General features: G+C 40.2%; 1 protein-coding gene across 1 annotated transcript in view; it reads right to left on the bottom strand.

Annotated features, from left to right (window-relative positions):
* The window catches only part of RSU1 (Ras suppressor protein 1), a 110,049-nt gene that overhangs the window by 56,488 nt on the left and 40,600 nt on the right, over window positions 1-12,961 (bottom strand). The window contains exon 8 of the mRNA XM_087775893.1: window positions 5,762-5,894. Coding sequence (XP_087632019.1) covers window positions 5,762-5,894 — 133 coding nt within the window. The remainder of the gene's footprint in view (window positions 1-5,761; window positions 5,895-12,961) is intronic.

Here is a 12,961-nt window from a genome sequence, read left to right on the forward strand (position 1 = left end):
TGTCAGAAGGCTATTTCTATCAGAAGGTTATTACTTTGTTCCTTTAATAATTAGAGACCTTCCTTCAAATATATATCAGACCAGCTTATTTATATTTGTTCTCAGGTCCACCGTTTTTTTAATGCCTTAAATAAGGTCTCTTCCTCCCCCTCTCCTTCCCAATGACAGCAATGATCTCTGTTATCAGTCTTCGCTTTGCTAAATAAACCGAACACCTTTTAAATCTCTTGGCTCTTCATTCCTTTTATCGTACTATTACCCTTCCTCACTTTGCCTGTTCTTGCCTGAATTCATCTTTCATGAACTTGACGACCAGAACTGCATAATATTTCCTTTTCTGTACTGGAAAATTTCCACTCTCTTAACCCAGCTCTGGAGATCGTGCTTCTCTTCCCCTCACTCCAGCATATCACACTGGTGGCTCACAGAAAACCCGTAACTAATATACCCAAGCCTTCCTCTTCATTTGCTAATTCTTCCCATGTGGCGTGCTGATTCTCTTCTGTGCTGCTAGCTTTGTGTCATCAGCAAACATCACTTAAATACTCCTGCTTTTTGTGCTAACATAAAAAAATTAAATTCTTGCAGGTCCAAGACTGTGCTGCACAAGTAACACCATTCCAGGACAATCTCTCCTCCTATCAGTTCAACCTGCTGATGCCTCCACCTCAACTTGGTGGTGGTGATTCCCACTTCCTCAGCATCCTTCCCAAACACCAACACACAGAGTTTTTTACTTGTTTGACCTCTTTTCTACTCCATGATGGGTGGTTTTACTGATCATCATCTTTACATCTTGGACAGCAACAATCACACAGCTGAAATTTTATAGGCTTAACAACTGTGGAATAAGAACAGGAATTATTTCAGGATACTATTTGTATTCTAGTGCATTACTCCGAGTATCTTGCCAGTCTCCTCTAGTTCTTAAAAATACATGCTGAAATACTCTTCCATTAATATAACCCAGAAAAATCTCTTACTTCATGACCTGTGTCTGCTGCCCTGGAAGTAGCTGCTACATAATAGTGGGGGTCCAGTACAACAATTCATTCTCAAGAAGAAAGCTGGGGCAATTGTCTCTAAGTAGAGGATTGAATCAAGAGTGGATTTTTCCAGACTGTCACTGCCGATAAAATGAAGTTTTCAATTACAATGCTTAGCACAGAGCAGCCTGCCCAGGGAAACCTATGTTCCAATGCCGCTGAGCGATACATGCTCAGCACAGCACTTGTCAAACCATTTCCTCTGCTAAGAGTTAATGTGTCAGTCTTTAAAATGGCTTGCTCTTCTACCACCTTTCCTGATGGAAATGTGAAAAGTGCAACTTACTTCATTTCGCAAAACATCTTGTCCAGCCTCTTGACTCCAAACTGACTGCCTCGAGGGGAAAACCTGCTTTCTAGAAACGTAACAAATGGTGACTGTTCTATCATAATTCTGCTGCACTGGAATAAGGAGGTCAAACAGGGAGACAACAATCATTAAATAAAGTGTTAAAAGGTGATTGCTGGGTTCAAGAGCAGCTTAAAAATGCTAGAAGTCTGAATGCTATTCTAAGCACTCAGGACCTAGCAAATTATTTTGTTTTAGCTGAGATTACACTATCAGATGATGATGACTGCAATAGACTCTGCTGTGACAAAACCAAAATCACTACCCTTTCTGTTACAAGAACAAACAGGCAAAGAGCAAGTTTCACATGAAGACTGATCAAAAGCACATGATTAATGCCAGAAATGTACCCAAAGAGCAGCTTTCTGGATTAACTTTGCTGTAAATGTCAGCAACCAAACCCACCCACTGGTACCAACTGCATGTCTCAGCTTTACCTGTTAATCAAATCACTAATTATCTTACACTGATCCTGACGAGCATCACAGGATTTCAGTTCTTCATAGGAGCTTAACTCACTGTTTTCTTTCAAACATCCATGTCTGTCTGCACTTGTCTAAGTACATTGTAACCACTAAATCATACAATCCATCATCTCTTTGTCAGTACCCTAGACAGAGAAGATCCTCTGAGAATATGCTTACAACATAAAGGTCACTTTGAAAGTTGACTGAAGGCATGAATAAAAAATAAAACATTTAGTTAAGCCTTTTGAGGAGATGAGGTTGCCATTACCCTTTACTGTTTGAGCAAGTTCTTCAACTGGTTTTCCACACTGTCGCGACACACGCAGGGAGTTAAATGGCAGATCCTGAGCATATATAGAACCAAAGCCAAAATTCAGCTTACTAACTTAACTTTCAGAAAGTTAGCACGGCAGTCAGAGATTAAGAATCATTATATACTTGGCAAACTGACCTATTTCCAAATGATGCTGTCACAGGATGATATGTGCAGTGGGCATATTTTAGCCAACAAAAGCTAGCAAAGTGCCAAGAGCTGCTGAATTTCCTGTTAAGAATTAAGAGCCCCTCCACACACATTTTCTGCCACAATATATGGCCCATCTTTTTGTCAGCACAAGTCTTGCTTGAAAAATGAGGGTTGAAAAAAATCACCTGGCATCATTTCTCATGAAAGGTAAGGAAATTAAAGGAAATGAAAGAAGCTACAAAGTAAGAAGAGCTGATCTGAGGGTCCTACTGGCTAACACGGTTCTGAAGTAAAAGTGTAATTCCAGTTTTATACTTTGTGCTAGGTGTCATGTAAAACAGGAGTGTGAAAATGTAAAAAGTATGTGAGACAAATGACATTTTATCTTTAGACAGTCATCCCTCATGGGTGTCATCCCTACTTACCAATTAGTCACTAGAGCATGAATATCCTAAGACAAGGCTAAAAATGGGGTGTAATTTTTCACTAAATATGCTTGAAACAGCCAGTACACTTCACAAAGAAAAGAAGAGGTTTGTGATCTATGTGGTAACTGCTTCACAAGCGCAACCTCACAGAATCTGAATGGAAATCTCCAATATTGACTGCAGCACACAGTTATGGCTTGTGCCAGCCATCAGTAGAAACCTCAAGGTTTAGTAGCGTGACTGCAAGTGAGTGTGTTGCCAAGACTGAGTTACCACTTTCTGGCTGAGATAACAGCAACTGAGTAAATATGATGTTCTAGTCATTGCAAACACAAAATAAACTGTATTAGCATAAACCCACTTAGTGAAACGTAACTTGCTAAGCCCCTGAAACTTGGCATTTGTGATTGTATGAGCGTAGCCTCTCTGTCTTAGCTAGTATAGACAATGTTAGACTTGTAAACAAAGTAAAATCAATATTTCCAATCAGCCAGCAAAAGCAATGGGCATAGGGAGACAATTACCACCTCTGGAACTCAAAATCCATCTACCACATAGATGTATGCATCCTGGTTTATGAAAGTACCTGAAAGTAAACTTACTGATCTGATTGTCAGCTGCTAACATATGTGAGCTGTTCTCTCTTCTCAGTGTTGCAAGTGAGGTTATCTAAACAGCATTCTATCCAATCATCCCTTTAACTGTACTGCTTTGTCTCAGAGTAAAAGTTAAGCTGGCTGGGTCTATCAAATGTTGCAAGTTAATCTTTGAATTTTTCTTTTGGTTGAATGATCAAAAAACCTGCCAAGAGCTCAGTTTTGCTTAGTTAGGTATCTACAGAGAAAATTACTACATTCACATCTCAACCTTGTGATTCACTTAATGAGAAAAAAGACACAGCACTGGACATAGGCTCTGAAAGAAAAAGGAAGTTGAAGGTGGTGTACAGTTGTTAGCGGGAAAAGATCAGAATTTCATCACAAAAAGGAGTTTTCATTTCTTCTGTGTTCACAGCTTATTTGCTTTTGTGCACAATAATGCTACTAGACCTGTTACCTAGATTATGCTATTGCTTATGAGTTTTAACACCTAAAATCAAATGCAAACAGAAAAATGTCTGTAGAAGGTGGCATCCAAGTAATTTTCAGATCACATATTAAGGGAAACTGAAAATAAAAAGAACAATCTTTTTCAGCAGAAAAATCCACAAACTCTCTTTATAGCATGTGAAACAAGTACAATCAAGAATCAAAAGAAGTTGCTACTGGGATTCTAACAAAATTATGCAGATATTTTTAATTTATGGCTTAAATATAAAATGGTTATATGCTGAATATAAAAAAATGACATCTAATTGTTAACATCTGCATGCATGAGGTTTTCATCACTAATCTTTGAAAATAGTGACATTTTAACTGAATAAGCTTCTGAGATCAAAATAGAAGCCATGAACAAGCCATGGAAAGATTCTTTAATTTTACACCCACCCCCCCCACCCCCCCATTAATGGGTAGAATCTGATTTTGCTTCCACTGTTAACTATACAGGCTTCAAATATTTACTGTGGACAAAATCAAAATCAGCCCATTAGCCAATAAGACACTGTTACACCTCAGCAAAGAACAAGACAGCAAACATAATATGGCTAATTTAAAACAAAGAGCAATAGTTGAGGCAAGTGATGAATTACAGAGCCTTTTATATCAATTTTGATTGCACAAGGAAAGTTGCCAGAGCAGTTTAATATATCCACAGTTAGATACATAACAACAGCTCCCCAGCTCCCCAGACTGAATATGGGTCAAACCCTCAAAACTGTAGTTCAGTCCTTGAAACTTTGCTGTCCTCATGATGCCCAGAGCTGTCCGTGTGAGAACTGCGTAAGGGTCCCTAATCTACATTGCTCAAACAAAAATATAAAATTGGCAATAAAAAAAAATTACAAAACATTATCAAGAAATCTAGATGCAGCTACACTAATGGTGAAGGGATGGTCTCATTATCAAGAAATCTAGATGCAGCTACACTAATGGTGAAGGGATGGTCTAAGGAGATAGACAGCTGTTTTCCTACACCATGTCTGTAGTACAGAGTACTACTGGAAGAAGGGTGTTGCAGCCTACTTAAATCTATGAATAAATCTATCTTGAGAACACATATTACCACATAAATATCAGGACACTTCTGAGACACACAATTTTTGTAACCACTCTCCCATCTGTGATCCTTTTCACTTAAATCCTGTAAATGAAGAACAGCCTACAAAAGCCATTGCTGGATCATTTAGTTTCATATAGAAATTTGCATCTCAGTTACGTAATTGGAATCCCAAAACCTTCACTTGTAAATACGCTCCTTTGGTAATTGAGTTCAGACAGCTACCATATTAAAAAATTGACAGAAATGCTTCTAGATCATTAAAATATATTTTTTAAATAAAGGGGACTTAGCATTTGTACATGGAACTTCGAATTAAAATAGAGAAGTCCCAGCATGAGGTTTATTTTTTTCCAGTTACACTGTTGAAGAAAATACTAGTATCTGTATTTGAATTACCAGGGTTGTAGACTTTTGTAAATTGGTCCAGATCAAAAAAGCTTTGAATTCTGGATGTCTCTTTCAGAACATAACAACCTGCATCCAAAAACGTTAACAAATATCTATTTCAATCTATAAAACCTTACTGTACATACTTAAAATTAGTACTTCTCAGAGGCTTGTAATACTTGCTCTTTCACATCTTTCATGTTAATAGCTCTTAGAAATGAACAAGAAATGCAGGACAACATCAAAGTCTTTGTGTTTTCCTAATATGTCTAAATCACATATATTTACCTTCTCGTCAATAAAATTCCTTAATATAAATGTACAGGTTTGCATATTTGCCCTGAATACCAAGCTACTGCATGGATTGTGAAAGAAGGGTGTAGCTGATAACACTTTGCCAAACACACTACAGGAAAAAAAACACCACATCTACAGTATAATTGACATCTAATACTTACTATTTATATGTCTCTGAACGAATGTATTCAAAAACATGAGATACTCCCAGCTGGAACTGATCAGCAATCGGGGTAACCCAAGGATTGTTCTCTGCTTTGAAGACTTGCTTTTGACCAGTCAAATCCAAATTACCTGAAAGCGATTAAACAAAACAGAATAGGAAAAAAAATTTGAAATATGAAAAATTTGGAAGAAATATCTTGCTGTGAATATAAAACATTTCATTCATTTCAAAGAGTACAACCATAATAAAAACAAATATTTCAGTCTTAGCAGAGAGGAAAAGGAGGACATGGTAGTTCCCACTATGATGGATGCAGTTCCACTCTATTCATTTCACAGTGTTACTACATATTGCACAACAGATTGAACTCGGCCCACTGCATATAATATTTATTCATCAAATTAGTTTTAAGCAGGGCTTAATAGCACATAGGTGTTGGGGTGTCCTTCTGCAGGCGAATAAATTCACTCAGCCTGGGCAGTACAACCGCAGTAGAACTTGGGGCTTCCTGATTCCTAACTCTGAACCTCCTAGCTCTGTTGCAGCATTAAAAGTCTCGCATAACTTTACCATTAAATATAATCTTCAGGCCTATGGGACAATTCGGCAAAGCATCCCTCTCCACCACGGCTTGCAGGAATGAAAGGAGAATGACACTGCGGTAGGAATTTGCTCTGCTGAAGCTTAGCATTGCAACGCATTTCTTGATCGCTGCTCCAAGCATAATGTCAACAAGCGATGCCCAACAGGCTTTTTGCCCTCCCAGTGCCCAATGTGTTGTTTGTACCGAGATCCTACCACTGATCTGTGGTTATAGTTCTCTATACTGAGAAAAACAAACAAAAACGTCATTCTTGCAACATGCCAGTTTTACCTATTCTGTTGACAGGAAGACTTAAGAGACATTTTAGGCATTTGCTTGGGGTTGGTTGGTTGGTTGGTTTGTTTGTTCTGTAAATGTTTAGCACCCAAACCCAAAACAGTACATGCTCTACTGAAACTCCTCATGACTATGGATACAACAGGCTGAATTCCAGGACAGTCTAGCCATTGAAATATTTTCTTGTGTTCTTGAAATTAAAATAAGAAATGTGTGCTACCATTTAAAATTTATTTTTGTGAATTTTACGATGAAGAGAGGCCTACCCCTCCCAAATCTAAAAAGTAACAAAAAAAAAAAAAAATAATCTTTAACTATGGGAAACAAAGCAAAAAAAAAATTACAAGGTTTTGGAGACTGACTGAGCCAAGCTGTCAGAGAAATCTGAAATCAACCCGATGTACTAGTTTTTCAAAATGCACTCGTCTAAGTAGCATGAACACACATGCATGCTACAGGAGCTGCTGCAAGCTGTGTGCTTGCTGGCCATTTCAGTGCATGTTCTACATTACAGCTAGTCCTTGACGTGTTTCTCTCTGTGAAAAGGGTTAACACAATTAGAGTAAAGACAGACCATTACACCCTGTGAAAAGATGTCATGCATCTCGTATCTGCCTATCAACAAGTTACCATTACCTTAGCAAGCTCATCTGTCAGCTGTCTGAGGCCTGTTCTTTTGAAATCACAACAGGCAGAGAGCATTTCACCCCTCTGTCAGTCAGGCGGCAATTGCCCTCACTGCCTCACGCTTCAGCGCGCCTCGTTAGGAGCCTCGCACCCATCTCCTTTATTAAGGGACTCGGCAGCCCTGTTCTAACAAGGATCAGGAAGCAGGATTAAGCACTGTGACAAAGAGGACCTAATAAGCTAGAAACTGGTGTGTCTAAATCTATGCTGGCTCAAGGTGCAGGCTCACGCTGCTCGCTATTCAGCTTTCAGGCACAGGCCACCAGGGACGCAAGCCAGCGCTGTGATTAGCCGTAACCCTCTGACCGGTGCCGCTATGAAGATCATGTATCACTCAGGGGCTTGCTTTGCAATTGCAAATTGGATTTTCCATTTTATTACCTGCAAAAAACCACACGCATTGCTCTCCAAAACTACCAATGCTGTAAGCACTCACTTTTAATTACAGCTCTGCAAGTGCTGCATCAAGGTAAAATGATCAATCTGTGTACAACTAATAAAAATAGTTAAATTTGGGGAGGCAAGCTTGGCCTCGTCATGGGTCAAATTCAATGTTGCTTACAGGAATAAGTCACACATTCCCAAAATCTCAATAGGCAGGGTCTCACAGCTGAATCCTCTCATCCCGAGCTGTGTCAGAAATTTACCGCCCAGGGGATGCTGCCATATTTTTCCATCCCCGCAGCGTAGTGTGCTCACTTCCATTCCAAATACCACATGGCCCATTTAAACGTAATTAATTGTAATAAATACTATGCTACTAACGCCAAAGAAATCTTACAGCAAAAAGAGGACTCTTGCAAAATGAACTGTAGGTCTCCATGCTAAAGTAATCACTTCATTTTCCTCCACCTTCTGTTTTTCCCCAAAACATACGGGGGAGCAGGTACAGATATTACTTTTTACCTTCAGAAGGAAGGGGCAGGCAGAGGCCCTAAGGGTAAAATTAGTCTGGTTACAGAGAAAACTGGGGTACCCAAAAGTCCATAATCTGCACTGATATTCACCCCGTCCCTGCCCATCCCACCGGCTGCCGACAGCTGAAGCGGGAGGTCAGCTGCCACCTCACAGCCCGGGGTTTTAATTAAGGAATTTCATGAAGCGTTGTAGTGAGAAGAGGAACAACCCGTCTGTCCGCACTGCAAGCACCAGGCAGAGAGTGGGTGCTGCTCCGCAGGGGAGTAACGGAGGGGGCACCCGATGCCTTAAACTCCTCCCTGTTCGCTACCGAAATCTCTGTCTGGAAATGAAGGACACAAATGGGCAGAAAATTAAGCAGGGTAAGAAGTCACGGAGAGCCTGCCCCGCCTCAGCAGCACTAGGGAGGAAACAAAGTCTAGCGCTCCTGCCATAAGGCAAAGCCACTTGAGAACAAAGAAGCCGTATAATTAAAACTGAGACAGGATGAAAACGTGTCACTCCCACATAAGCATTTATTGCTTGGGGCCGTATCCTGGTGTCCGTTCTGCCCTTACAACTAAACCCTGTGTGAATCAAGGGCATACCTAATTCTGCTCCGGCTGCAGGACATCCAGGAGTCCCAAGCACAAGGCCAAAGTCTCGGTAACATCTCAGGACCAGTACGTGCCGGGGTAACCAAACACATGGGAGCCCTGCATAAACCTTCTGCCCCAGTGCACCAAGATGAACCCAGCAGCGTGGAAGAGATGATCAAACCCGCCTGAAGCCATGGCTCTGGTACCAGGCTCACTGCAGGAGTGCTGTGCAACTGGACACCTTACAGATGCGTCCCTGTCCCCCCACCAACAGTCTGCTTGCCTAGAAGGTTTTTTACAGCAGCACTGTGCTAAGAAATGCTGTTGTTCCATCCCTGCAGCACTAGAGCCATGGGCCAGGGAAAGAGCCATGGCAGATGCGCCTTTATGTATATTGTCTAACAGCAGCATCAGCAGAACACTATCCCCAGGCCTTTAGGAAATTTATGTACTGTTCTGCTACACAGATCACATCAAATCCCTCGGATATTTTTAGTAAGCAAAATACAAAATTGCCTCTAGTAAAAATCCAGTACTGAAGATTCAATCACAAAATATATTAGGGTTGGAGATTGCATTGGTCATTGCTGGTTTGTTCTTTCAGTGTACATCAGCCTACTAAAAAATATTTATCATCTCTAAAATATGGCATAACGACTAGACTAAAATTGTGTTTCCTCATAGGGGACTTAAGGTTCCTGCCATTTTGCCATACTGAAAGAGACCAACTCCACTGAAATGCATTACAGTCGCATGCCTTTGGTAAGGGAGGAGAAGGCTATCCTTAAGACTTGCCAGCACAGCCCCTTTCCTAGATCGCAGAAATGTTTTTCAAATTATTTTTGAGTGCTTCTAAAATTATTCTTATAAATAAATAAATAATCAAAACTGTATAGCCCCGAACCCAGGTCTAACATGCTTAAAGAACCTTCTAGGGTCTAGAGCACGTCTTATGAGGAGCAGCTGAGGGAGCTGGGGTTGTTTAGCCTGGAGAAGAGGAGGCTGAGGGGAGACCTTATTGCTCTCTACAACTACCTGAAAGGAGGCTGTAGCCAGGTGGGGGTCAGTCTCTTCTCCCTAGTAACGAGTGACAGAACGAGAGGAAAGGGCCTCAAGCTGCGCCAGGGGAGGTTTAGGTTAGATATTAGGAAAAACTTCTTCACCGAGAGGGTGGTCAAGCATTGGAACAGGCTGCCCAGGGAAGTGTTGGAGTCTCCATCCCTGGAGGTATTTAAAGAACTGATAGATACAGTGCTTGAAGACATGGTATAGATGGACTTGGCAGTGATAGGTTGACGGTTGGACTTGATGATCTTAAGGGTCTTTTCCAACCTTGACGATTCTATGATTCTAATTTCTAAGCCTGAAGGATACTTTTTTTAAGCTTTCTATCTTGAACAGACATAGATTTCCAAGTAGGAAGAATGGAAAGTGGATGTATGCTGCTACCAGTGAGCAGACACTGAAAACAGAACAGAGTCTGGAAAAGAGAAGTGCAGAGCTAAAGGTGTAACAGCTGACTGCTGTGGATGACCTGCACAGAATGACCACAAGCCTTCTAAAAGAAGCCAGCTGTGTGGTCTTAGAAATACCTGATCTTGGCATTTTTTTTTCTGTCTCAGCACTCATTGTATCTAAAGATGATCCTGAACCATTAAGTTTGATTGGACCAGTGTGACTGAACTTCTGTGTCTAACCCACCGTAAAAACAAATTGTTCCTATGCCCAACTAGTAAGGTGTGCAGACCTGAAAACTGTCTGCTGCCCAAATATCGTTAGCTGCCACCTAGAAGCTATGGTAAATAGATCTACACCAAAACAAACCCTTGAAAATTCAAGGCTAAAATCAAAGTATGCATATTTTTAATTTTCATGTATTCTACCTTATGGCATCCATTGACTAAAAATACCATTTATCACTGCTTAAATTCAGAGCTCCCACAGCCATGGGTGGGGAGAAACGACATCTCATATGGCAGTGGGCACACCCCATCCTGAGTGACATTAAAGGGAAAAGGAAGCTACAGTTTCCCTGCACCTCCCTCAATAAATTTATCCTGCATTTGATCTAAAACTCAATGTTTCTTGTTATTTTCTTCAGTGCTGTTGAAATAAAAAGCGGTTTGTGTGAACATTCATATTTTGCTCAACTGACTGCAAAGGTCAGAAAAGAGCTCATAAAAGCAAATAAAATATTGCCTCCTGCAGTTGTGTTTGCAGAAAATAAGTGTCAGAGGCAGTGATAATGCTACCTATCACTTCGACCAAGGGTGTCTCCAGACTTCCCAGGCTCCTACTGTCCATTAGATCTAGCCTGCAAGCACCCTTATAGGCAACTATAAGCCCCTCAGCCTCTCGTGACTTATGATATACGGAATGTATAATATTTACCCAATGTATGTATACTTAAGGTATAGTAAGTATGACTAGTGTACATAGGCATTATTTCAATACAAGCAAAAGGAAACAGAACGAACACAAACCTGACTTGCCTTTCCACTGGAATGCAGCTTGGCAACACTTTAAATACTTTCAAAAATTAAAAGGTGAAATAAAGTAATTAAACAACGCTGACATTTGAGAAGTGAACGTTGGCATTCAGCATAAGAAACATGATCCTAGCTGCAAAATACCAGATCAACGCTTTTTTGTAATGGTTTAAATTCATCCCTAGTAGAGGTTCATTAAAATCAATGGAAATCATTTTTAGCCGGTATACTGTCGAGTTCCACATCTGCGTCCCGTTGATACTCTGACTCACCTTCCAGCCTACACCCTACTGCACTGACCTCAAGGAGAGTCCTCAGGCTGTAACACATCCCTTTTAGCAATTCCTCTTAAGACTGCAATTTAAACGTTCTTTCCCTTTACAACACAAAGGTCTTACTCTCTCACTGCCATACATAAGGACAGAAGGAATGAAATTAGTTTTATTTCTTTATTTAGATATCAATACCCTTGAGTCCTGTTTTATTAAAGGCTAAGTAAGGGATCAATCTACTACTCTAAATTTAAACTTAGGTTATATGTAAAAATATGTCTGTCCTGGCTTGTTTCAGATTTGCTTTACACTACAGGGCTTATCATTTTTATTACTTTTGTGGCATGTGCTTTGTCCCCACAGAGAGAGAGATTGGTTTAAGCATAGGGGTGGAAGAGATATCATGACTGTTATGTCATAAAAATGATATCAAAGCAATTAATTGTGCATGTCTTTAAATCTATGTAAAAAATGAAAATATATACTGATTTCTATGCCACAAAGTGTTATCAAAAGTAAATGACTTTTACACCAATCTTAAGCACATGTAAGCTGTGCATCCGTAACTCGTACCATTCCTATAAAAAAAGATCATCTCTGCTTTGAAGACCTCTACCACTTTTGAAGGATTAGTAACAGAAGAGAGTAGATTTAAACAGCAGTTATAAAGGAGCAGTAAGACAGCAGAGAGCAAAGACTTCTTGTACATAAGTGAAGTGTGACTCAGTCTTTCTGGAACCAGCAGAAATATTCACAGAAATATTCAGTATGATAAACAAATCTACAGCTCCATAGCATATGTTGAAAATACACATTTGCTTATTCATGAGTTTCTATGCACTAAACCAACTAGTAAATCTAAACCTAGACTGAAGCGCCTCCAAAAGATCAATCCCAGCAGCACTTCTGCCCTCCTGCTCCTGCATGCTTGTACCGGAGAAGGTCTAACAGTATCACTTGGAGTCACCAGTGCTTCAGAGAACCCCAAAACAGCATTTGTGGTGGTTTTATGTAACAGGGGAAAAGGTTCCAGTCTCAAATAACAAGAAGTCAGATTCAGTACATACAAATAAACCAAAGAGATACTCCAGAGCATCCAACAGACAGAAGAAGGCAGGAAGCCCTCCTCTGACTGCTTTCCTGACCACACAGATGGGAATGTCTGCAGCCTCACTTGTGAGCGTTAGATAGGAAGCCCCAGGGTAAGAGAAGGCTGCATAAGCAACCTGAAAGCCAAATACTGAAGCTTAAGCCCATCCTCAGTTTTACAATTAATTTCCAGGGCAGAAAACAGGAGTGCAGATATTGTAACATTACACATTATTCTAACAGCTTCTTAGATGTAAATAAGAATTTCCAATAATGAGTTCA

Source organism: Nipponia nippon, unplaced genomic scaffold (genome assembly GCF_047370975.1).
Source record: "Nipponia nippon isolate SJK-2023a ecotype South Korea unplaced genomic scaffold, ASM4737097v1 scaffold_1, whole genome shotgun sequence".
NCBI classification, from domain to species: Eukaryota; Metazoa; Chordata; class Aves; order Pelecaniformes; family Threskiornithidae; genus Nipponia; species Nipponia nippon.